We start from the raw sequence: 25671 nt of genomic DNA, 5'->3' as shown, positions 1-25671 counted from the left end.
TGCAGCTTGGCACTCCGGAGACCATTCCCATTTGGTCTGCCACACAGCCTGGTGGAGCGGCTCCATAATTTCACTACAATTGGGTATAAACTCTCTGCTAAATCCTACAGAACCAATAAAGAACTATAATGATTTTCGGTCAGTAGGTGGCAGCATTTGACAAATTAGGGAGATCCAATCAGTGATAATTTTTTTTCCCTGGCAAGTGATTGTGAGCCCCAGGTACTGCACTTCTTGTTTCACTAGCTGGGCATTAGTGCTTTACTTTGAGGCCAGCATCTTGTAGCAAGTGTAAAATTTCTTTAGTATGGTGGTAACTTTATTCTTGTCTGACTCCCCAGACGAGGATATCATCTACATATTGCAGGCACTGCTCTGATACAGGCAACAGTACCTTTTTTAATGCTTGATGAAACAATGTGGGTGCGTTGTGCTACCCCTGTGGTAGCTGTGTCCAGACAAACTGCAGTCCCTACCAGGTGAATGCCATTTTCCATTGGTCATCTGGATGAACTGGAAGACTCCAAAAGCCATTACTAATATACAGAACAGAAAACCATTGTGCCTGGTTTGTCAGTTAACTATTTCAGGAAACATAGCCACTACCAGTGCCATGGGGGTAGAAACAGCATTTAATTTCCTATAATTAATGGCGAGTCATCACATACCATTTGGTTTTCTCACTGGCCATACAGGAGAACTGGCAGGAGAAACTTGGGGTTGGATAATTTTACACTCCTGCAAGGTTTGGATGACCATGGAGATTCTCTGAACTGCTTCCCTTGGAATTGGGTACTGAAGTGATTTGGGGGGAGGGGGGGAGTTCTCCTGGAATTCAAACTGGCTCCTGGTTTTTTTAGTAATCCTGCATCCAAGCTGTTGGCAGCCATAGCTATCCCCATGTCTCCCAACCCATGGAAAGGACTGCAGGATTAAGCACTTTGATGGAATAGCAGGTTAATTCCATGGATTGCTATGTTGGACCCCTTCTAACCCATACTAGCCGACTGGCCAAGTTTACACAACAATATTGTTACGAGTGGTATTCCAATAATACTGAGGGATGGGTGATACATCCATTTCAATTGAAACTTTTGCATCTGGTGATGCAAGTTGTTCACCGACACAACCGTTGTTAACCTCCAATTTTGATTAGAACCTCCTGTGGCTCCTGAGAATGAGACCAGGGATTTTTCCTTCCACTCCATAAAGGAGATAGTCTTGCTCAAATTTAGCATGGATCCAGTATCTAATAGAAAAATTTCATCAGGCGCCCCTCCTTCCACCAAGCCCTGGATCTAGGGTCTTCCATCCTGATTGAATTGAAATGGAAAACTGACTGGGACCACAGGAGGCGCGGCCTCAGTCCTGGAGGGGCACGGGTAGATTCTTGGGCTCTACAGTGAGGGCGAGAACCTGAGGTGCTGGGCAAGGGGTGCCACATTTAAAACATGTCACCCTGTTGGGAAAGTTTATCGCAGAGCACGCTCCCTGGGGCACTCCCAATCCCCTGGTCTGCATGGTTGGGGACCCTTGCTGTTGTTACCTCTTTGATCGCCCTCTCTGCGACAGGATTTTCGGCATATGGCTTGATGGGGGGAGCCGACAAGCTCAGCTGATAAATCTTCCACCATGCGTTCTAATTGGCAGAGCTGTGATTTAGACTACACAGCCCCTTGATTCTGCTGGGCTTGGGCAGTTTGTTGTAATCACCACCAGGCTTCAGCCTGCTCAAGATAGAGGTGCAACTGTTCAGCACATAACGTCCCCTCCTGCATCTCTAACAGTGATTAGTTCTGGGGAGGCCAGCTGCATCCATGTGTCAAATAAATCGTGGTCCCTATCAGCTTCCCACCCCCACAGGGACAATGCCCATTGTACAGCTAGGGGATCTTCCCATACTCAGGCCCAAGTCTACACTCGTTCAATTATATCCTGGGGGTGTTCTTTTGGAAGTGGATGCATTTGACTCACACCTTGGTCCAAGGTATAAATTCCAGAGTTTTCGGGCAATATCTGTCATTTGGGGCTGCCACTCTCCGGTTCCTAGAATGGCAGAACTGATTCCTAACTGATTCCTGGGTAAAATTTCAGCCAAATCAGAGCTTGAGAATAGAGCAAGACTTTTCTCACCCTTCCCTAGCCATTGAGTCCAGGCATTCTATTCTAAAGCCATAAGGACCTAATTGAGCTTTTAATGCTTCTTGCTTCATGAGGCTAGGGGAAGTGATTCTAATGCACTGCATCTGAGTTGTCCCTTTAGGCAGGGTTACACCAGATTGGTGCAGTAGCTTTTGGTCAGCAGGAGGAGCAGCCCCACTGGTGGGAGGGTTCAGGTGTACAACAGTGTGCACTTCTGCTGAGTAGTCAGGGGGATCAGGAGGGATAGGTGGGGAGGTAGAGGATGGATAAAAAGGAGGGGCAGATGGTGTTACCGAGGGTGGCATCTTGCCGCTTGGAACAGTGACACCCTGGGAATCAGCTGCATTTCACAGAGCCTCATGCTCCTCCTGCATCTTATCAATAAGAGACTTGAGAGATTCAATCTCACGCTTCGCACTTCGCAAATCCTCTGACTCTCTTTCCTTTATCTCAACAGCAAGCACCAAAGTGTGGTTGAACAATTGCTGTTGGGCTACAACCTCTTTAACTTGACAAATAAGAGTATTCTTCTCTTGACAAAGCTTTTCCTGTTCTTGACATTCAAGCCACAAGGCCTGAACACACAAGACAACACCAGGCAGCTGCTTTCCAGAAGCTTTGATCAATGCTTTTTCACTTAAAATTCCCTTGGCCCAATCCTGAGCCGTACTCCAAGCTGGACTAGATAGACTTTCCTGGGGCCCCTGCAGTGGACCCCTATTCCGTTTAACTCAACTCTCAATAAAATTGCGGTCACCCTGACCCCACACACATAAAGGAAAAGCCTCGAAACCTGCTGCTGTGCTACTGGGGAAAGTAAAAGACAGGGTATGATAACTGAGGCAGCCCAGAAGAACCTAATATGCCAGTAGGCCTCCTGTAGGATCAGGATGATCAGTCCCCTCCAAATCCTGCCAACTACACCAAGGTGTTAGACCCTGACTCCATGTGGTACCCAACAACTAGGGAGACAGTGATCCAATTGCTCATGGGTCCTGTTACTCATTAGCCAGAGTGAGCAAACACTACTTGCACACATTGCTTGCAACAGCTTTATTCAGAATGGAAACAGCTTTGGGTAAAGGTCCCTAAAAACACCAGCAAACCAGGGACCTGCAATGAACAATAGTTCTTTCCACATTTTATACACCTTGATTCATGCTCATTAACCTCACCTCTGTCCCTCCTTTTGCTCCACTCATTTCTCCTCCCATCTCAAGCTCTGCCTCTGTTTACTGTTTGTTTCATTGACATGGAATTACCTATTAATTTATATGTCTTTTTGCTATGAGTGCATGTCGAAGACCTTGACTTTACTCCTTTAGTCAATGGGTGGACTTTGACCAAAACCTGGAAGCTTCTGGAGGCTTCTTCACCAATCACCATTCACCTTTTTGCATATGTTCATCTCAGATTCTGTTACCAATTACATGTTGTTCTTTCACATTCCAATCTGTTTTTCTGTCCCAAGTTGTACCATCTTCCACATTCCTAAAGCTTCCCCTCATTCATAGACTCACGCGAACTCACTTGCTGCTTTTTCTCAGAAAATGGTTGACACCATTAAGATGGTTACTTAGCATAAGCAAAGGGCTGGATTAGGTATCATTCTGCCTTGTGGTCAGCTTTTGCTAGCCACAAGTTAAAGCCTTCATTCAGCTGCAAATGTAGTACTCCCCAAGATCCAAATATGGTCACCCTTACAGGTAGTATCAGCTGTGAATGGCTCAGAGGGAATGATTCTCTTCCTAGGACTCTATGGCAACGTCCAGACAGACAAGTGCAGCCATGCAGTATGTGGCAACACAGACATGTCGCGGTGCCACATACCACACATTCAGTTGTTCTCCAAGCTGAATTAAGTCTTGACCTCTAAGAACCTTATACACCTACATGGCCAGCTACTAGAAGGAAACTGAGCCATAAAGAGCAAGCATGGGTAGGGCGGGCCGGTGTAATATGCAAATAATGACCACTTCGTGTTGGCAAATGGCATGATGTAGCTGCCACAATTTAGGCCCTTTAACTAATTCTATAGTCAATGGAAAATTTTTGAGTAGATAACCTATGTGACCTAAGGAAGCAAATGGCTGCAACAGATTAGATTTAAGAGGGCTGAAGTGGGAAGCAGGACCAGTGCCATTAAAATGATAAAACCTGGCAAATCAGGGATAAACATTCCTTGGGATGAAAACCAGATCAGGAGACTTCCTGACAGGGGCAAAAGACAAAAGTTAAGGCAGCCAAGGGCAGAAGGGGAATACATCACCCATACAAGAGCCAGCAAAAATGAGAACCGTAGCCCTCCACCCCACCTGCCAAGACCTGAGGACCCCAGGGGCTCCGGCCTCCAGCCCGTGTAAGACTTATGTAGGTCTCAACTCAGGGAAAGTTCCTGTCGTTTCTTTGTGTTATGCTTAAACTGGTGAGCGGCGGCTCTTCCAGAAACGCGGCAGGAAAGTATCAGTTCCTGCTCCAAACGGGCCCGCCTCGACCCCGCTGCTGAAGCGTCTAGTCGTGCAGCTCCCGCGGCCTGCGGCAGCCCGTGCCCTTGCCTAACCGGGCAGAGCTGCTGATACCCCGACAGCCAGCGCAGGCCCTGCGTTAGCTCCGATCAGGGGCGAGCCCTTCGGAACAGCCCGGGGGAGCTGAGCGTGCGCTCCCCGACGCCGAGCTGACAGCGGAGTGGGCCAGCGGCGCCTGACTAACGCTTGCTACGGAACCTCAAAGCGCCCTGCGCCGCTCCGCCCTTACGTCATCCCGAGCAGCCCCAAGACCGCGCCCCCCACAAGGCTAACTAAGTCTCTCGAGCTCGATTAACTTCTGCCCCGGAAGAGAAAGTCGCGGCTTGTTTTGAGAGAATTGTTTCCGGCAGGCGGGTGGCTGGCCCTGTGCGGGAGGTAGTTGTGCGCCGCGAGGGAGCTGCCTTCTAGGCCAGGCGAGCGTGGAGAGGCTGCGGCGACCCTGATGCTGCGCTCGCTCTACCCGCTGCTCTGCCTGTGCGCGCTGCATGCGCCTGGGCGGCCCCCGCAGGGCGCGGAGAGAGGGGAGGTAGTTGCTGGTGTCGCCGCCCACGAAGTTGATGCCGCCTTGTACAGGTGAGCGGGGCTCTGGGGCGGGTCCGCTCGGCACCGGTGGCCGCAGGTGTTGGGCGCCGTGCCGAGCCCGGCCTGGGAGCGGGGGGAAGCGCTGGCCCTGCCCTGAGCGTGCCGTGTCGCTGTGCGCAGGGAGCGGGTCCGGGCCATGTTCTATCACGCCTACGACAACTACCTGGTGCACGCCTTCCCCTACGACGAGCTCCGGCCGCTGACGTGCGACGGGCAGGACACGTGGGGCAGGTAGGGTGCAGCGGTTCGTGGGGAGGGCCTGGAGTGGAGCAGCCAGCACTTGGGCCGTGGGCCACTGCTGGGCGATGCCTGCTGCTCTGTTCTGCTGGTGGCAGTGCGAACCAGGTGCTGCCCCCTGCCCAGCTGCCTGGCTGTGGCACTGAGGGCCCAGCTGCACACTCACTTTGAAGCTGGACACAAACATCTCTGGAGCTGTTGTGCATTTTCAGGCACTAACTGTGCACTGCTGGAACTGCATAGCTGGTCAGCTCCATGATCTCCTCTACAGTGAGAACGGCTTGGCACGTGTGGCCTGTCTACACTTACGGTGTGATTCACCAACCAGTTGCATAATATTTGTACTGTGTAGTGGAGTTTTGAGACTATTTGGGTAGGTTGAAGCTCCAAGCCCTCAATGGACATTGCTTCTCCTGTTCCTTTGTGTTGGGAGTTCACAGTCCAGTGTGCGAGAGGCCGACTTGTACCTGTCTCACCACCACATGGTTTTCCTTTCTGGCATCTTCTCACTCTGCCTCCTGTTCCATTCCAGTTTCTCTCTCACGCTGATTGATGCCTTGGACACGCTACTTGTAAGTACCCCTTGACAGTCTTCCTTTGGTTACTTCCATCTGCCTGATGCCATGCCCCTATGGTTTCTGTGCCTTTCAGACATCCTTCATTTAAAGACCTGTATTCTCCTCTATTCCTCACATTTACTCTTCACCCACTTGTGACTGTGAAAACAATTTAATACATTGTTTTACTGTGGATGTTTCCAATGCTTTTGGGCTTTGCTAGTTGCCATATGGGCCTGGGAGGGAATTCCTCTCACTGTCTTGCTGCTACATGTGTCAGGTTTTTTAAGCCTTCCTCAGAGGCATTGGGTGTTGGCTGCAGCCAAAGCTGGGGACTTTGACTGGGGTGTGTCAGTGCTTCTGCTGAGACTTGAAGCCAGAGGTTCCAAGCTAGGAGAGGGGGTCTTGCCCCTCCACTCAGGGTTAGATTGATCACCATATTTGGGCTCAGGAAGGAATTTTACCCTGTGGTCAGATTGGTATGGACTGTGAGGGGGGTGGGAGGTTTGCCTTCCTCTGTAGCAGGGAGAGTGGCTATTTTCCTTGGATCACTTGAATGTACTTTCAACAACTTTTGCAGGACAGTGGCTGCCATGGTTCCCCTGCTTCACCTGTGGCAGGTCAGGGTGTTGTTATGACTTGTATTGTCAGGGATGACTGCAGTTTTGCTAGGAGATTAGATAGTGGATTTGTGTGGGATGTTTCTAATAGGGCTGATTTTGCCTCAGGCAGGGGGTTGGACTAGATGACCTCTGGAGGTCTCTTCCATCCTTACTTCTCTGTGATGGAAGGTGACTATGCATTGACTTCAGTTTGACAGTGCAGTGCAGGTCTGGAGCTCCCAAACTCTGATACCTTCTAAATGAGGAATAAGGACTCAAAATGAAGGGTTAAAAGCTTTAGGATGATGCAACAACTTGCCTATCTTCATTTTCTTCAACCTCTAGCACTTCTTTGCTAAGAGCAAATGAGAGGATTTGAATAGCACTCAATTCTAGACTGCTTTGCGGGGAAGGGGTTCTAACTTAACGCCTGTTATACTGTGGGCTCTAAGCCTCATTTTCAGTCATCCTGATTTCTTGCCAGATTTTGGGAAATGTCTCGGAGTTCCAGAGGGTCGTCGACGTGTTGCAAGAGGGGGTGGATTTTGATATTGATGTAAATGCATCCGTCTTTGAAACCAATATCCGAGGTGAGCTGGGTGATGCAGTTTGAGCTTGACTTGCCCATAACACCCCCCCCTCCCCCTCGAGTGGTTATAAGTAAAAACACTGTCATTGTCAAAAGTTCTGACTCAAAGCTTTGTGTAAGGTTTGATGCTGAAACCATGAAATGGCACAAATCAAATTTGTTTTGGCTTTTAAATCACGTTGCTTTTGTCCCTTGAGGCTGAAATTATTCTAAAATTGCCAGTAACTAGTCTGTTTCTTGATTTAAAGACATAAAACAAAAGTAGAGGCATAACAAAGCAGCTGGGCGCCCAAGGCAGCAGAATGTATCGGGGGCCAACAACAGCTTTCATTTACCACTGTAGTGCCAGTACAATTGTGTGGCTGCAGTGGCAGCTGTGAGGCTACTGCCTCAGTCATTCTGTTCTAATTTATGTTACCAAACAAAAGCCATGTACCGTTTCAGCTGCACGTGACTTCATAATGATCTCAGTAGCTCTCCAGTTGCCCAAAGAGCAATTTTTAATGGTTTAAATTTGGGGTTTTCAACCTTTTTAACTGGTGTACTCCTTCTGGTGGTGGAGGGAGAAGGAGGGTTCATACATGGCAGCCACTGCCACCACCCCACGCTGCTGCACCCGGCTTTTTCCACGGCCAGCTGCACATGCGGCTCCACAAGATGCTGACAGGCCTCGTGGGCAGCCAGTTGCACACCACCTGTTAGCAGCCTGCACAGCTGCATGAGCGACTGGCCATGGGAAAGTGACGTGGGGCAGTGGGTGGCAGCGGTGGCCACTGCATGCAAGCCCCCAACCCCGCCACCCTCCGGCCAGCCCTTGCTGGGCGCTGGTGCCCTTGTCTCTCTGTACCCCACCACCCCGGCCCTGCACCTGGGAGGCGGCAGCGCAGGCCGGTGGGGGAGTGGGGTGGGGTGGTGAGTGACAGCAGTGGCTGCCACATGCGAGCAACCCCTGCGTGCCCCACATCCGTCCACAGAGGGGCACTGATGCCCTTGCCCCCCAACTTCCTTCCCTGATCCTGGGAGCGGGCACAGAAACATCCTCCCACCCCTGTCATTCATACCCTTTGCATCTCGCTGCCCTCATGGCTCTGCAGGCAGGGGGGAGCTGCGACACCTCCTCGCCATTGGCTATTGGCTGATGGCAGTGGCCAATCAGGCAGAGATGTGGGGTTTCTGGACATTTTGTAATTGGAAAATTTTCCAATGCCCTAAATAGAACATGATCTGATTTTAGCATGTCTATTTGACTTTTATTTATTGAACAAAACTAAAAACATACCCCCATGTTAATTTTATAGCCACAAGTATTTGAACTGAAATATTTGATTAGGGAAGAAGTTAAAGACAGCACACTTAATGTGGCTTAAATGTTATATTTGAACAAATTCAAAGCTTTATGTGGAAAGAAATTATTTTTATTGGCATACTTGTAAAAATGTAAAGACAACACGCAATAACATGTACTTCCCTTACATTGTTTGTTTAAATTTAAGAAAAAACCCCCGAAGGCACTGAAAACTGTTAACACGCTAATTTTAGCACGCCCAAAGAACTGTGCATGATATGCCGTGGTTGTCCACTCATCTACTTCAACAGAGTTTAACTCTCTTCCACTGAGGTCAATCGCAGCACTTGCACTATTTATTAGTTCCATTTCAAAATCAGACTGAGGCAAATCTGATTCAGAACTACTTAAACCACATTCTCTTTAGCTAAAGGGTGGTTTTACAATGAGTCTATGGGCAAGGGCAGCTTATCATCACACTGCATCTTCTTCACTAATTGTGGTTCTGACTGATTCTCCAGAAGCAAGAGATCTTGAGAAATAGAAACAAGCTTGGCGGTGCATTCATTTGCGAGTCTATTTCTCATTTTTGTCTTGATTGAGCTGAAAGCCTTCCGGTTCCGTTCACAAGAACCTGCTGGTGGTGGAATGCTTGGGATCCTTAGAGCAATCCTGGACAACAGTCGGGTGTTACAGTATCCCTTCCATCATGCGAGAGGAGACATATTCTCTGCTGCCTACCAAATGATGTCTTTGCTCCAAAGTTTTTCTTTTGCGCGGTACTTGGCAATATCTGTCATCATGGCTATTTCGTCGATGTTGGGGACATTGTTTGCTACTTCCATAATTGTATCGAGAGCAGTAGATAATTCATCTTCTGATAAACATTGTCCTCCGTCTTGAGGATCCAAAAGGTTTGCTGCCAGATGAACTGGATGATGGCAAAACTCAGATCTCTTAGTAAACATTTGTTTTACTACTCCTACTTCTTTGGATAGAGGTGAAGGCGGCAAAAGCTCAATTAGATTTTCATTCAGTTGTCTGAATATCTCTGGAATACTTGAAAGGCTTGCTGAATATCTCCTTCAAGTTTCTTGACAGCCACTGAAACTGGTAGCAGCAAATTGAACGCTGCTTGAACTCGAACCCAGAACATGTTGTCAAGAATCTGCTTCTGAATGTTCACGCAAATAATCTGGGATACTGTGTCATCTACTGAAGCACACTGCAAACAGTTTGTTATGCACAGCAAACTATGTAAACACTTCGAAGCCGAGCCCCATCTAGTTTCTCCTGGCAATAAAAGTACACTTTCCTTCCCCAGCTTCTCTTTCTGTAACTTCTTCAAAGTCTGATTAGCAACGTGATGATTGTTGAATACCTTCACAATCACTTTGCAGTTTGCCAGGATTGTTTTCACTGTATTCACATTTACTATGTCCTCTCCCAGAAGATTCAAGACAGCCATACACTATTAAATGAGGATAATTTGCCTTTAATATTTGCCATGCAGCTTTCATGTTTCTCGCAGTATCAGTTCAGTTACAAGGGCTCGTACCCTGGAGGGACCTGCACTTTCAATCTCTTCACTCAGTAATTTGGCTATGTATTCACCTGTATGACGAGAAGATTTGGTAGCAATTGCTTTCAGGAATACTGGTTCAGGTGTTGCTAACATCATGTCTAATAAAGGATTTCCTTGTGTATCAGTCCATCCACCTGACATCAGAGTCAGTGATTCTGCCTGACCGATCCTCTGAATAACCATTGTTTGAATGCTGTCATGCTCTCTATCTAAGAAAGAATGTGATAAGCAATAACATGATGGTAACTTATATGATGGGCAAATTAGTTTGTAATGTTCCTTCCAGTATTGATTTTTCAGTTATGGAAAGAGGTGTGTACCACTTGCAAATACAGCTCGAACTATGTCTCATCTGCTTTTTCTTGATCTTCTTTTGACATTTTGTCCACAAAGCTTGATAAAAAGCTTGACTGTCTTCAACAGCTACTCACGATGGATCGCATATCTAGGGACAGTGATCTTGAAAGCCAGGATCCTGTTTTTTATTCCCTAGTCCTGGCAGCTAAGCATTTCCACTTTCCATTTTTTGGAAATCTGCTATTTCACTTGAGCTACCAAGTTCCTGCAAGAAAAGGGGGAAAAGATTTTTATTTTAACCTATTCTAGTCTGGCCTCATCCATCAGAAGGAGAAGGAGAAGTAGCAAGGAGCTTGCTTTACCCCTCCCTGCCGGAAAGAACACTCTGCTGCTCAGCTTGCTGCTCAGCTGCCCTGGGACTGCAGAGCTAAAGAGAAGAATAGTCTGGCCTCTGCCATCGGCCAGAGGACTAGGTTCGCCCTGCTGGGTTGAAATAGTTAGCTATTTATCTATTACGTAGTTTTAAAAATATATATTGTTAAGCCTAAGCCACTTTGGGTGCTTAGTGCAAGCAGAAAAGTAAGATACAAATATTTTAAATAAATAAATAAATAATAGTCCAGAGTTGCATTAACAACTTTTAAAATTCTATATTGTTGTAAAACATTATATGCTAGTCTATACTGCGTATTGGTTAACATGTTAATTTGTTTACTTACATAGGACTCCTGAAGTAGACTTTTCTCAGATGATTGGTTGTTCCACCACTTAGTTGTATTAGCTTTCTGTATATGGCTTGTACTCTTTGAGGACAGTTTCTACACGTTATTAAATGTTTCTTCGTTCTTGTTGCAGTGTTGGCATACTCCTGCCCACAATATTTACATCTACCAACTTACTTTCTTCCTTCCTTCAGTGGCCTGAACTTCACTATAATGATGCTACACGCTAGGCTTTTCTCTGATTAGGCATTATTATTTTGACTACTTGAAACCAAAAGCACTAAAAAACTAACAGATCTTATGCAAACACTTCCAACTTCCCCAACTCAGCAAAATAAATGAGACACTGCTCTGTGTGTTTGCTGAACTGAAAGTGAAACAAAAAATAATCATAGCTTTAGTTTTGGTTTTGCTTTCACTTGCAGTCTGAGATGAAATAAGAATTCTAGCTTTGGTTTTGATTTGACCTGCACAGCCAATTAGGTAACTTCATAACTTGATTTTATGACTTCAAAGCACATTATTTCATAAATATCATTAATGTTGAGAAATGGAAAATTTCCCACAAAAAATAAAGCACTGGAAAATTTTCTGACCTGCATCTCTGCAATCAGTAGCGTGTGCAGGGGTGGGAGGACACTGCGGTGTACCGCCTGGAGCCCACAACAGTGGACTGTGCATGTTTAGGCAGCAGCAGTTTGCGTGTGTGTAGGAAGGGGCAGAGTGTGTGTGTGTGGGTGGGTGGGAAGGGGCAGAGTGTGTGTGTGTGAAGCCAGGGACAGAGTGTGTGCGTATGTGGAGACGGGGAGATTAGGTGTGTCTCTGTAGACAGGGGCAGTGTATGTGTAGGGAGGGGCAGATTATGTCTGTGTAAACATGGGCAGATTGTGTGTGTAGCCTGGGCAGTGTGTGTCTAGGCAGGTGCAGTGTGTGTGTGCATATAGTTAGGGGCAGAGTGTGTTTTTGTGTGTGTAGGAAGGGGTAGTTTGTGTGTGTGTGTAGGGAGGGGCACAGTGCGTGGATGTATGTAGGCAGGGACACAGTGTGTGTGTGGGCGGGACACCGTATGTGTGTGGGCAGGGGCATAGTGTGTGTGTGTGGGCAGGGCCACTGTGTGTGTGTGGAGGGGCGGGGCACTGTGTGTGGGGGGCAGGGGCACAGTGTGTGTGGACAGGGGCACAGCGTGTGTGTGTGTGTGTGGGCAGGGGCACAGCATCTCTGTGTGTGTGGGCAGGGGCACAGTGTGTGTGTGTGTGGGCAGGGGCACTGTGTGTGGGCGGGGCACAGTGTGTGTGTGTGGGCAGGGGTACTGCATATGTGTGTGTGTGGGCAGGAGCATTGCATGTGTGTGTAGGCAGAGGCAGAGTTTGTGTTTTTGTGTGTAGGCAGGGGTAGTTTGGCTTTGTGCACATGTAGTTGGGGGGGAGAGAGAGAGTGTGTGTGTGTGTGTGTGTGTGTGTAGATGGGGCACAGTAGGTGGGTGTAGGCGGGGTCAGACTTTGTTTGTGTACTTATAGCCAGGGCTCTGTGTGTGTGTGTGTGTATGAGTCTGTGTGTGTAGGCAGGGGCACAGTGGGTGGGCAGCTGGGTGTGTAGGCAGGGGCACAGTGGGTGAGTTGGTGTGTAGGCAGGGGCAGAGTGTGTGTGTATGTGTAGGCAAGGTCACTGTGTGTGTAGGCAGGGGGAGAGCGAGAGAGTGTGTCTAGGCAAGCGCAGTGGGTGTATGCACGTAGGCAGGGGCAGAGTATATGTGTATATGTAAGAAGGGGTAATTTTTGTGTGTGTGTAGACTGTGTAGGCAGGGGCAGAGTATGCGTGTGTGTAGGCAGGGGCAGAGTGGATGTGTGGATGTGTTAGGCAGGGACACAGTATGTGTGCATGTGTCTGTGTGGGCAGGGGCACATTGTGTGTGTGTGCAGACAGGGGTAGAGAGAGTGTGCCCGTAGGCAAGTGCAGTGTGCGGGGTGTAGGCAGGGGCAGAGTGTGTGTCTTTGTGTGTAGGCGGGGCAGTGTGTGTATAGGTAGGAGCAGAGTGGATGGGTGGATGGGTGTGTAGGCAGGGGCAGAGTGTGTGTGTGGGTGTGTAGGCAGGGGCAGAGTGGGTGGGTGGGTGGATGTGTAGGCAGGTGCAGTGTGTGTGTGTGTGTGTAGCCAAGGGCATAGTATGTTTGTGCATGTGTCTGTGTGTAGGCAGGGGCACAGTGTGTGTGTGTGTGTGTGTGTGTGTGCACGTGCGGGCAGGGGTAGAGAGAGAGAGAGTGTGTCTAGGGAAGCATGAGGTTGGGGGGCGTGTAGGCAGGGGCAGAATGTGTGTCTTTGTGTGTAGGCTGGGGCAGTGTGTGTATGTAGGCAGGGGCAGAGTGGGTGGGTGGCTGGGTGTGTAGGGAGGGGCAGAGTGGGTGGGTGGATGTGTAGGCAGGGGCAGATGTGTAGGATGTGTCAGCAGGGATAGTTTATGTTTGTCCATGTGTAGTTAGAGACGGTGTGTGTGCATGTGCACATAGGCAGGGGCAGAGTGGGGTGGGGTGTAGGCAGGGGCAGAGTGGGTGTGTGTGGGTGTGTAGGCAGGGGCGGAGTGGGTGTGGGTGTAGCCAGGGGCAGACTGTGTGTGTTTAGGCAGGGTCACTTTGTGTGTATAAGCGGGGCAGAGTATGTGTGTATAGGCAGGGGCAGAGTGTGGGGTTTTTTGTGTGTGTAGGCAGGGGTGGACTGTGCATTTGCATGTATAGGTGGTGGCAGTGTGTGTGTGTGCGCGCGCACGCGTGTGCACATAAGCAAAATCAGAGTGCATGTGTGTGTGTAGGTAGGGGTAGAGTACACGTGTGTGTAGGCGGGGCAGATAGCATGTGTGTTTGTAGGCAGGGCAGAGTGTTTGTGTGTTGTGTGTGTGTGTGCACATGCGTGCATGTGTGTGTAAGCAGGCTCAGAATATTTGTGTGCTTGTATGTGTTGCCAGGACAGAATATGCATGTGTAATCAGGGCTAGGGTGTACATTTATGTGTGTGTGTGTGTAGGCAGGGGTAGTCTGTGTTTGTGCATGTGTAGGTAGGGGCATAGTGTGCAGTTTTGTGTTTGTAGCCAGGGGCAGAGTGTGCGTGTGTAGCTGGGGCAATGTATGAGTGTATAGGCAGGTGCAGAGTGTATCTGTGTTGTCAGTCCAGAGTGTGTGTGTATGTGTGTAGGCAGGGGTAGAATGTGTTTGTGCAGGCAGGGTCACAGTGTGTGTGGGCAGGGGCATAGTGTGTGTGTGTTGCAGGGACAGAATGTGTATGTGTAAGCAGAGGCAGAGTGTGTTTTTGCGTGTGTGGGCAGGGGTAAGCTGTATTTGCACATGTGTAGGTAGGGGCAGTGTGTTTGTGTGTGTTGGCAGGGACAGAATGTGTGTGTGTGTGGCTAGGGGCAAAGTGTGTTTGTATCTGTATGTAGGTAGGAGCAGAGTGTGTGTGTGTGTGTGTGTGTGTGTAGCCAGGGATAGTGTGTGTGCAGGCAGGGACAGAATGTGTGTTTATGTAAGCAGGGACAGCGCATGTGTGTGTGTATGTGTGGTTAGGGGCAGAGTGCATGTTTGTGTGTGTGTGTAGGCAGGAGCATAGTGTGTGTGTGTTTGTGTGTAGTCAGGGGCAGAGTGTGTGTGTAGGCATGGGTAGACTGCATGTGTTGGTAGGGGCAAAGTGCATGTGTGTTTGTACAGGCAGGGCTAGATGTGTGTGTACGTGCAGGCAGGGGCAGTGTGTGTGTGTGTCTAGGGGCAGAGTGTGTGTTTGTAGGGAGGAGCTGAGTCTGTGTGTGTGTGTAGCCGGGGTAGAGTGTACGTGTAGGCAGGAACAGAGTGTGTGTGTGTGTGTGTGTGTGTGTGTGTAGCCAGGGATAGTGTGTGTGCAGGCAGGGACAGAATGTGTGTTTATGTAAGCAGGGACAGCGCACGTGTGTGTGTATGTGTGGTTAGGGGCAGAGTGCATGTTTGTGTGTGTGTGTAGGCAGGGGCAGAGTGTGTGTGTAGGCATGGTTGGACTGCATGTGTTGGTAGGGGCAAAGTGCATGCGTGTTTGCACAGGCAGGGCTAGATGTGTGTGTACGTGCAGGCAGGGGCAGTGTGTGTGTGTGCATGTGTGTGTGTGTCTGGGGCAGAGTGTGTGTTTGTAGGGAGGAGCTGAGTCTGTGTGTGTGTGTAGCCAGGGGTAGAGTGTAGGTGTAGGCAGGAACAGAGTGTGTGTGTGTGTGTGTATGTGTGTGTGTGTTTAGGCAGGGGTAGACTGTGTTTGTGCATGTGTAAGCAGGGACAGAGAGTGTGTGTGTGTGTGTGTGTGTGCATGTAGGCAGGGGCAGAATATGTACATTTGTGCAGGCCAGGTCAGAGTGTGTGTGCATGCAGCCAGCGGCAGAGTGTGTGTGTGTTTGTGCATACAGGGCCATGGTGTGTGTGTGTGTGTGTGTGTGTGTGTGCAGGTGGGGGCAGTATATGTGTTTGTGTGTAGGCAGGGGTAGAGTGTACGTGTGTGTATTCGTAGGGCGAGTCCCAGACACATGCCCCACCATACACACGCACCCACACCTCCCCTCACAGTGTCATACACGCAGCGTGTGTATGTGTGTAGGCAGGGGTAGACTGTGCATGTGTTGGTAGAGGCAAAGTGTGCGTGCGTGTGTGCGTAGGCAGGGTTTTAAAATCAAATTAATGAATGTTTTAGATGTTCACTTTCTAGAAAATAATTTGGTATTTTTCTGGTTCTGAGGTGGCTAAATCCCTTGCTGAAAAGAGTACTTCCCAGGGCAAGGGGGAGCAGAGGGGGAACTTCTGGTGGCAAAGGTTAGGGGTTGGGGCTACCCATGCCCTCGACAGCTTGCCAAAAGTCAGTAAGTGGCCCTCTGCCCGATATAATTGACTCCTCCCCTTTCTAGATGCTAGAAACGAGGCACCCCTTTTCTCTCTTCTACCCACATGCCTCTTGTTATACAACATAGTATTTCTGATGTAGGGATTTTCTTTGGCAAAATTGTCAAATGGTTCGTCCTTCCTTTGCTTCCTAATAAGCTCCTTACTCTGTGGTCTTCCAGTGGTAGGCGGCCTCCTTTCCGCTCACTTGCTATCTAAGAAGGCTGGTACTGAAGTGGAACCAGGGTGGCCGTGCTCAGGTCCTCTCTTGAGAATGGCAGAGGAAGCAGCTCGCAAACTTCTACCTGGTAAGAAATTTCTCCATGTTTTTGACCTGCTAGCCATGCTTTCTTGCTGAATTAACCTATTTTCTCAAATAAACTGACTTGTACTTTGAATTCAAGATGACCTCCCAATTATTAATTCTATACATGAAAAATTATAAATTCGTTAACATTTTCTATGCATAGAATTTAATTAGTGGATGGTCATCTTAAATTAATCCTCCTAACTGCTGTGGTGGCAGGGAATGAGGGGCAACACTTTGTCCTCTCTGTGCCTACACCGTACTATATGTTCTTCCATGCCTGTGCTTCATTTTGCCTTCTGTCCCACTCCCTCCCTTGCCCCCAGCCTCTCTTACCTTCTGCTGCAGATCTGCTGCTCAGGGCAGTCAGCAGCAGCAGTGGCAACCAGAGGGATCAGAACTGGAGCAGAAGGTGATGGGGCAGCTGAGGAGAGGGAAGGGGGCGGAGGGATAGGCTGGGGGGTCAGGGGGTAGACATCAGGTTCTTCTCCCCCCGCACCCTCATCTGCAGTCTCCCTTGTACTCCCTCCAGTTGTATGCCCTCTCCCCTGCCAAATGAGCCATTCCAACCAGAGGCCCAACTCTGACTTCAGCCCCAAGCCCTGGGCCAAAGCTGGACCTGAGCCACCACCTGCTTGCGCTGGTACTTGAATCCAAGTGTGGAGGGGACATATAGAAGATCTCTTGTTGGTTTAAAGTAAATATGGTATGTGTTCAAGGGACTACAAACGTTATTGCTTCAGTAGTTTAAAAAAACTCTTATTAAAAAAATCCCCAGATCGTGGGGCATAGAGCAGGGCAAAGCTTAGCAGACTGTATTAAAGAGATCTGCTGACGTACCAGGGCCTACTTACTCGCAGTACAGATGGGTGAAATGAGCCTAGTTCCTCATACATCCTTTGCTTTCTGCATGGAAGCTTTGTAGGTTCAGAAACAACTGTAGGTTGATGGTTGTAAGTGGTTTACAAACTCTGATGGGTTGCTTAAGGCAAAATATAGCAGATGACAATCTGATTTTCTGAAAAAGCTGGCATTAAGTATGTGTATGATGCAAGTAAGTACTGCTATACAAATTGCCAATTGCGAGGCCTTATGAGGGAGGATAAGGCAAGATGCCACGTTTATTGATTAAGCGCTTAACACACACACCCCACATTCATACCCCATTTTTTGTTCTGTGCTGGTATACGTTACCAGTCTTATCAGTACTTGGATCAATTCAGTGGCCAGCCAAGTTGATCACAAGTAGGAGAAGGGATCCTGCCAGTCCATCTCATCATACGAACCAATGCTCCAAGGTGACATGCAGAACAAGCCCCAGAATTGATCCCATCTTTTATAGCTTTGTCAATTCACCCAGTCCTCTGGGCTTTTGCTGGGTTATCACTATGTTTTTTCTTGAAAGTCGATTGCCGTTGTTCTCTCGCTGTTCTGGGGTGGATTCTTCTTGTTTGGTCTTTTATCTGTCTGCATTCTTCAGCCAGACACACTCTCACAGACACTCTCTCACACATACAGCATACAAAGGTCAAGCACTTACATCAAGCTACAGAGCAATACAAAATGGAGTTTCTTAAGGCAATGCAAAACTCAAGAAAATACGTAAGATTAAAAACAATAGGCAAAAGGTCTATGTGTATAACAGTACACCACAGATGTACACCCTGCTGTGTATTAACTCCTCCACAAAAAAGACTAGTAAAAGAATGTTTGCGAGGGGAAATGGAGGAGATGGGAGAAGTGTAACTTTCTCACCTCATTGTGGGATACCATTCATTGTAGTACTGATTTTTAAAGTGGCTCCTTCATTATGTAGGTTGGACTATGTTCACTTAATAATGTTTCTTGCAGATCATTGCATGGGGCACTGTCACTAGATTGTTTATCTTGTGCAATAAGGGAAGCAGGTGCCCACAACTGCTGTGTGGAAATGCTCTATAATTGCTGTCCAGCACTTTGTTTCTTGTATTCTAGATCAGCAGTTCCCAACCTCTTTTGTACCAGGACCCATCTGTAAATATCAATGGCCAGTCCTGACACAGTGCCCCTCACTCTTGACCTGCTGCCCCAGCCCCCCATGTGAGGGGCATAGAACTCTGCCAGCTTTAAAGTTTGTTTGTGACCCTTTCATATATTGTTGTGACCCACTTCTTGGCCACAACCCACAGGTTGAGGAAATGCTGTTCTAGTTTTCCCTGCCTAAGCCTCTGTGGTGGGGCTTCAGTGTCACTCTGTGTAGTCCACGAGTGGGCAAAATACAGCCCACAGGCCAGATTTGGCCCACCAGGCTTTTTTTTTCCAGCAAGCCAGCAGGCAGGTGCCCACCAAGTAATTGTAGCTAGTCCTTTCCATAGCTGCCCCTGCCCCTCCACATGAGACCCACTCCTGCCAGGGCAGTGAACTGTGCTCTCACACTCACCTGTGGGAGGGCCCCACCCCTGGCTACCACACAACTTCTGGGCATGCCTGCTACTGATGTGGCAGCCAACCAGGGAACTGCTCAGCTCCCCTGGCCTCCAGTGGCTCCTTCTCCTGCCCCTGCTGCAGCACTCTGGGCAACAGGTAGGGAAGCTGCAGCTGGGCCGGAGCATGGGGCTGGTGGAAGTGCAGAGCTTGGGGCTAAGGCTGGTTGGAGTGCAAGGCCCACACCTGACAGGTCAGCAGGCACTCAGAGCCTGGGTTGGTGGGAGCATGGGGGCCATCCTTGCCAAGTCCATCCCAGCCCAATTCCATCATGCGAGGTTCCCTGTAGCTCATGTGCCGCTGAGGGGAGTCCTGTGCATCGGAGCCAGTAGCCTTCCCTGCTCCCTGTTGCCATTTGCAGCTCCCAGTACTCTGTTGGGAGTGGCGGGGAGCCCTGCATGATGGAGCTAGGCTGGCTCAGCTCTGCTCCCTGCCACACGCACAATATATAAGAGTAAGACTTTATTTTGAGCTATTATGCAACCACCTCTATATGCACTATGCAAACACAAAAATCAGGACAATTTTTTTTTTTTTAATAAAAACATATATGTTATAGAGGATGCTTGATTTTTAGTATATGATTTGGTTGGCTTTTTTTCTGGTTCCAAGATGGCAATCCCCCTAAAGGAATTTCTTGGGGCAAGGGGAGGGACTTTGGTGGCAAAGGCCATGGATTAGCGGTGGGACTTCCAGTCCCAAGATAGCAGGAGATGGGACACCTGTCCTTGCAGTCCTTAACAGCTCACCAGAACTCAGTAAGTAGCCCTCCAGCTGAAATAACTGCCCACCCCTGATTTAGTTTGTGCATTAGTTGGAAGCTACTCCATCCTGGTCTCTTGTTGATGTACATGCAGTTGAATAAGAGACAGGCAGTTGCTGACACCTTGTTAAATATTGTGCATTGATATGAACAAAAACATGTTTAAGCTTTTCAGACCCCAACTGGGATGCCATTTGGGACAGTGAATTTACTGCATGGAGTAAACCCTGGAGAGACCCCAGTTACCTGTACTGCTGGCATTGGGACATTTATAGTGGAATTTGCCACATTAAGCCATCTTACAGGTGATCCAGTGTTCGAGGATGTAGCCAGGAAAGCTCTTAAGGCCCTGTGGAAAAATCGCTCTGATATTGGACTAGTGAGTGTTTTATCCATGTTTTTTTTAACTACTTTTTGTATAATGCATAGGATCCATTCTTAAGTTAGCTTATTGTAAATGTATTGAATAATTATGTCCCTTAATGCTAACCGTGCTAGGTAAATAACTGTAGTCCTAGTAGTTGTATATCTAATGTTCTGTTCCAGAATGCCTGAACCATCAGCTTCAGTATCCACCTCCTGTCCTCTAGCACTGCAATACCACGTAATATGGCTCTTGTATTTCATCCCAGAAATAGCTGATGGGTACACTTGCTTTTTTTTTTTTGGTTTTGTTTTCATGTTTGTATAGGTTTTAATTAATCTTTTTCTTACAGTAATGTAGCACTGATGATCTCCTTTTTTAAAATGCTGTTTTAAAACTGAATTTGTAGTTTCAGCATTAATCTAAGGTAAATTTTATTATTTTTATTATTTCCAGGAGGGAGGTGTTTTATCTAGGCTGTCCTTTCAGATATTTTGAAGTTAAGTCTTAGGGAGAAAAGTATGGCATATGACCGACCCCCTGATAGGGTATACATGTTTCTTGGCACTCAGATTTTGTGCAGTACAAAACTCAGAAATACTTTGACTTTAAAGGTCCAACTTCACGTATCTTCAATGAAGACCAGGCATATGGCAAATTAAATATAAAATAATTGCAATTTGCAAATCTGTGTTGCACACATGAATTGTGACGGAGGAAGATCTCTGAGCATTTATAGTCTTTCTGAGCATTTATAGTCTTATTAAGCTACAGTGCAGGTCCCCCAAATTAGGTTTTTCCTTATCTGTCTTTAAATCTTGAGAGCTTTAGGATGAAAATATCAACTATCCTATATTCCTGAGCATATGCAACTAACCAACAAAAATTTCAGGTAAGATATTATACCGATGCAGTGTTAATGCTGCATCTTAAAAATGTCAAAAAAATGGTTTCCGTGTCACCATTCACATCCCTTCCCATGTCCCGTTCCTTAATAAAAATCAAGTATTTATGAAATGGAGAAGACTGTCAATTCAGTGTGGAGATGAAAAAATTATGATGAAATTCAGATGACATGGCTGTTGTTGCTTTAGGTGTCTATTTTTCCAGGTGTCCTGGATTCCATTTTGTTCCAAGGCATTCCAGAAATAAAAGATCATCCTAATTTCTGAATTTTGCATATAGTAGGCAGACTTTTGCTTTCTTTTTAAAGTCTTCCTTTCTGACAGGTGGGTAATCACATAGATGTGGTCACTGCTAAATGGGTAGCCCAAGATGCTGGGATCGGTGCTGGGGTAGATTCCTATTTTGAATACCTTGTTAAAGGAGCCATTCTTCTGCAGGATGAGGAACTGATGTCCATGTTCCTAGGTAAGAATTGTTCTGTAAGATTTGATTGATTCTATATTTCCTGAGGTATCTTTGCACATTGATAAAGACCGGTTGGAAGTGTTACCTGAAACTTCTTAACATTATTGACTTGCTTTTGGCTTCTCTTAAAGTATATGGATGGCCTTACAGACGTCAGTGATAAAACTCCTTTGCTATTTCATAGAACTATGATTTCACCCCCTTTTTTGAGCTATATTTTCCTCTTTCCAATACACTGTCTGGCATCTCTTCTCCTACAGTAAAATGATGCAACAACCCACTAAAAGTCCTTTTCATAGGTGATCATCTTTGTAGCGATTCTTGAGTGATCCATACTTCAGTCAGTTTTACAGGAAGTATGAAAGCTCTGTTAATCTGACAGGACCACACTGAAGAGAGAGACTCCCTTCTAGTATTTTTAACATTATTTTTTGTTAAAGTTCCTTTCCTCAATTCTTTGTAGAATATAACAAAGCCATTAAGAACTACACAAAATTTGATGACTGGTACCTGTGGGTTCAGATGTACAAAGGGACAGTGTCTATGCCCATCTTTCAGTCCCTGGAGGCTTACTGGCCAGGCTTACAGGTAGGAGCTATCATGGTAATACATCATTGCTTTTGTCAGCCCCATCTTGGGCCTATCTGTATAACGAAAACTGTGTTGTCCATTGTCATGATTATAATCTGGCTCTGATCGGAGTGAAGTCCAATCTAGGCTGTTTCCACCTTTTGATGGATGGATATACACTATGTATACCTCATTTAAAAAACAAGCAAATGTGTTAAGCCTGAATGTGAGACAGGCTAGCTTGGTTAAAATACACCTATCTGTGTTGTGACATTGTAGGTGGGGCAGCCTTAAAAAGACAGTCCAACTTTTTCCCATACCAGCATAAATCCTTTTCATTTCTGACTTAGTATTTTAGAGTTTATTGGAGTAATTTTGAGTAGTTCAGGCTTCTCTTCTAGTGCTTTTAATTGATTGGGCAGCTGGTTTACAGGAGACAGGCAGCTACAGGAGGGCTGCTTCTATGGAATGAAACTAACTCGTTTTAAAAGGAGGTTTTGAAAGACTCCTACAACAGAGAGGGGATCTAAAAACCAAAGAAACGTGCATTGCATCAGGCATGTAGAATAGAGTTAACCAGAGAAGCATAATGTACTTCCTCTCTTTAGTTTAATCTATTTGTAAGTTCTTTAGTCTGCATATTATTAATATTTAATTATATTCACTAGATGACTTTCACCATTAATGATGTTGGGAGAACTTTTAAAATGGATCTCTGCCATTTTATTCTTTGAATGCCACTTCACTAAGTTGTATTTTCCCTCCTCTTTCCTAGAGCCTTATAGGGGACATTGATAATGCCATGCGGACTTTCCTCAATTATTATACAGTGTGGAAGCAATTTGGTGGACTTCCTGAGTTCTACAACATTCCTCAGGGTTATACCGTGGAAAAGCGAGAAGGATACCCACTTAGACCTGGTAACATAAACCAAAAATAACAAACATGTTGAGTCCTGCTTTAACTCTGACAATTAAATGTAACCAATGTTTAGTGGTCTGCTAACTCCCCTTTTCTCGTTCTATAGTAACTTGGTTACCAAATCCACTCCTTAGCATTTTCCATTTCCAGCAAGGAATATTACAATATTTGCCCGTCACAAATGCCTGAGCTATAATTCTCAGAAATGCTTCTCTTAACAGTGTATTATAGTGCTTTAGTAGCAATTATAAACTTACAGCTATTTATAATAAAGAAAGCCTAGATGTATATGTTATCTATTTGGAGTTTTTTTGTTTTTTTCCCATGACTAATAATTAGATACCCTATTTTCAGTGGCTAACAGCCTTAATGAGGCTGAAATTTGTGTAGCAAAATCTTTAGTCATGAAAGTAGATTTTCTTTTTCATGAAAGATTTATTTTAAAACATTTGTTTTTCATTTCATTTTTATACCCCTCCTTTCCTTCCCTCCTCACCACAGTTGGGGAAATAAAGTTTTATCTTAACTTTGCATTGGGTAGATGATGTGTTAGTTGAAACTATTTTCCATTTATTTCAGGCTTTGCATATCCTTGGTAAATATACAGGTACCTGTGCTTATAAACGGGCAGTACATGAGGCTATAAATGGGCCAGTATTTTAACAGTTTTGAACTAAGATGAGGAATTTGTGCAAGTCATAGTGGTATTTTCCCTGCATTTACCCTACAGTAAGTAGCTGCGTGTCGTTTTTTTTGCAGAGCTGATTGAGAGTGCAATGTATCTGTACCGTGCTACACGAGATCCTACCCTTCTGGAACTGGGAAGAGATGCTGTGGAATCCATAGAGAGAATCAGCAAGGTGGAGTGTGGATTTGCAACAGTAAGTATGTCTACTGTAGTGTGGTGTGTTTGTTTTTTAATTTCCCACCCTCCCACACACGCTCATTTCCCTCCTCTCCCTATCCCCAAACAAGCATTGAGTGTTTTGCTAAGTTGAACAGTGCTTGCATGTGCTGGGTACAGAGCTTTATAACATAACAATTTTTTAAAAAACTGGAGCACTGCCTGATAATCATGGTTAGCAGTCCTGGGATTAACTTCATCAGCACATTTCAGAACAATTATACCCCAATTATACCTAGTTATTATATTGGAGGCCCAGACTACAAGAGAGACAGAAAAACTCTAACTCCTTTGTGCCCCATGTATAGATGCTATTTCCTCCTAATGCCATGGTGCGTAGAAAGGGTCTGGAGGAGGTGTGATCCTTCTGTGTGCTAGGGAATTATGGGGCGCCACACCTTTCAGTGGTGCTGCTGAAGTTGTTTAGTTTTGCACTGCCTCTTACATGAGGTGTGTTTATAGATGCAAATAAGCTTGATATGAGTTCATTCTCTGCATTTCTCCAATATCTGCCATTCAAGGATCGCTCCCGGAGGGGCGTGGCTCCAGCCAGTGCTGCATCAGGAATGCCTATCAAGAATGATGGGCGGGGTGGGGCATGGCATCAGCAAAGTGGAGCAGGGGGAGGGGGTGTAGTACAGGGCTGGATGTGGAGTGCCAGCAGTGCAGGGTAGTGGTGTCCACTCATCACCCTGTGCTGGGTGGGGCACAGGGCTGGACATGGCGTTGCGGGGGAGGCACAAGGCCAGATGTCGAACGGGGTGGGGGGAGATGGGGCAGGGCCAGACGCAGAGTGGTGGCAGCACGGGGTGGTGGTGGCTGCACGCAACGCCCCCCCCCCCCCCAGGAGGTGGTGGCACGGGGCTGTGGGTGGTGGTGCTCTGTCCCTGCCCCTCCCCCTCTCCCCCCCATCATTCTTGAAGGGCAGCTTGCTAGTCAGCATGTAAGTCTCTCTTTCCCTCCTTCCCCACCATCCCTAACTTGTGCAGGAAATCCTTAGAATAACCCTGTATCTTGATTGCTAGTCTCTGAACTATCCACGAGACTATTCTAATCCAAAGTAGTTTAACACTTGACACCATCAAATCAAAGTAAGTTGTCTGAATAATAAAAAGCGGGGTGGACTGCTGGATCCTGTCTGCCTAGGTATAGGGATGAAATGCAAGCTGGTTTAATTTTTCATTTTTAGGAGGAACTCCAAATGAATTTCTGAATTTAGGATGAATTTAATTCACATGAACACTCTTCTTACAGATCAAAGATCTGAGGGATCATAGACTAGATAATCGTATGGAATCCTTCTTCTTAGCTGAAACTGTGAAATACTTGTATCTACTGTTCGACACAGACAACTTCATTCACAACGATGGATCTACCTTTGATATAGTACTGACACGTTATGGAGAATGTGTCCTTGATGCAGGTGGATATATCTTCAATACTGAAGCTCACCCCATAGACCCTGCTGCCCTGCACTGTTGTAAGAAACAGAAGGAAGAGCGGTGGGAAATAGAAGACCTGATGAGGGAATTTTACTCTCTAAAGAGAAACAAAAAATTAACTTTAAAAAGAACCACAGGCCAAAGTGAAGGGGAAAGCCAGAACCCCTCTGTAGATACTTCCTCAGAGGATGGTTGGATAAAAAGAAACTTGAAAAACAATACAAAAAGGAAAATATCTCCCTTGAGCTGTCCCAATCAGCCCTTTAACTCCAAACTTGAAGTAATGGGACAGGTCTTTTTAGACAACACATAACTTAATTTTCATTGTGAATTCAAATATTTGTACATAATAAATTTGTTTTAGACTCTAGACTTTTTGACTTTGGGGGAATATTTTTATCTTCCAGTTGTAAAAAAAAAATCATACATTAAAATCTGATTTCCATTTTATTGTAAACAGTCTCCTACTCAGTCATATTATACTCTTGGTTTGTACGGTCATATAAATCAGGGTGTATGTTTTATGAAAGTGGTATTCCAGAATGAGACCCTAGAAAAGAAAATCTAAG

General features: G+C 46.5%; 1 protein-coding gene and 1 long non-coding RNA gene across 4 annotated transcripts in view; one reads left to right on the top strand and one right to left on the bottom strand.

The window, feature by feature from the left end:
* The first annotated feature begins 4959 nt into the window (after positions 1-4959).
* EDEM2 (ER degradation enhancing alpha-mannosidase like protein 2) lies at positions 4960-25559 on the top strand. 3 transcript variants are annotated; one of them, XM_090064834.1, is made up of 11 exons: positions 4961-5240; positions 5370-5480; positions 6019-6058; positions 7130-7235; positions 16180-16305; positions 19836-19909; positions 21124-21265; positions 21729-21853; positions 22611-22755; positions 23516-23637; positions 24915-25559. In XM_090064834.1, the coding sequence occupies exons 1-11, from the start codon at positions 5110-5112 to the stop codon at positions 25413-25415; spliced, it is 1623 nt and encodes a 540-aa protein (XP_089920960.1). In that variant the 5' UTR covers positions 4961-5109; the 3' UTR covers positions 25416-25559. The 3 variants fall into 3 exon arrangements, with proteins under 3 accessions (XP_089920959.1, XP_089920960.1, XP_089920958.1); XM_090064832.1 differs by having other exon boundaries at positions 19698-19909; XM_090064833.1 differs by lacking the exon at positions 5370-5480 and having other exon boundaries at positions 4960-5240; positions 19698-19909.
* LOC149856532 (uncharacterized) overlaps positions 7248-25671 on the bottom strand; it is a 39748-nt gene continuing 21324 nt past the window's right edge. Inside the window, exon 3 of the long non-coding RNA XR_016444449.1 lies at positions 7248-10666. This is a non-coding gene — a long non-coding RNA (uncharacterized LOC149856532). The remainder of the gene's footprint in view (positions 10667-25671) is intronic.

Source organism: Crocodylus siamensis, chromosome 10 (assembly GCF_052110815.1).
Source record: "Crocodylus siamensis isolate JL-2025a chromosome 10, ASM5211081v1, whole genome shotgun sequence".
Classification (NCBI taxonomy): domain Eukaryota; kingdom Metazoa; phylum Chordata; order Crocodylia; family Crocodylidae; genus Crocodylus; species Crocodylus siamensis.
This window is presented reverse-complemented; position numbering and strand designations above follow the sequence as displayed.

Excerpts from the sequence above, each read along its gene's own strand:
- EDEM2 (XM_090064832.1), top strand. The coding sequence starts at position 5,110 with ATGCTGCGCTCGCTCTACCCGCTGCTCTGCCTGTGCGCGCTGCATGCG. Across the intron at positions 6,059-7,129 it reads ATGCCTTGGACACGCTACTT|ATTTTGGGAAATGTCTCGGA; the intron begins GTAAGTACCCCT and ends ATTTCTTGCCAG. Across the intron at positions 21,854-22,610 it reads CTTACTGGCCAGGCTTACAG|AGCCTTATAGGGGACATTGA; the intron begins GTAGGAGCTATC and ends CCTCTTTCCTAG.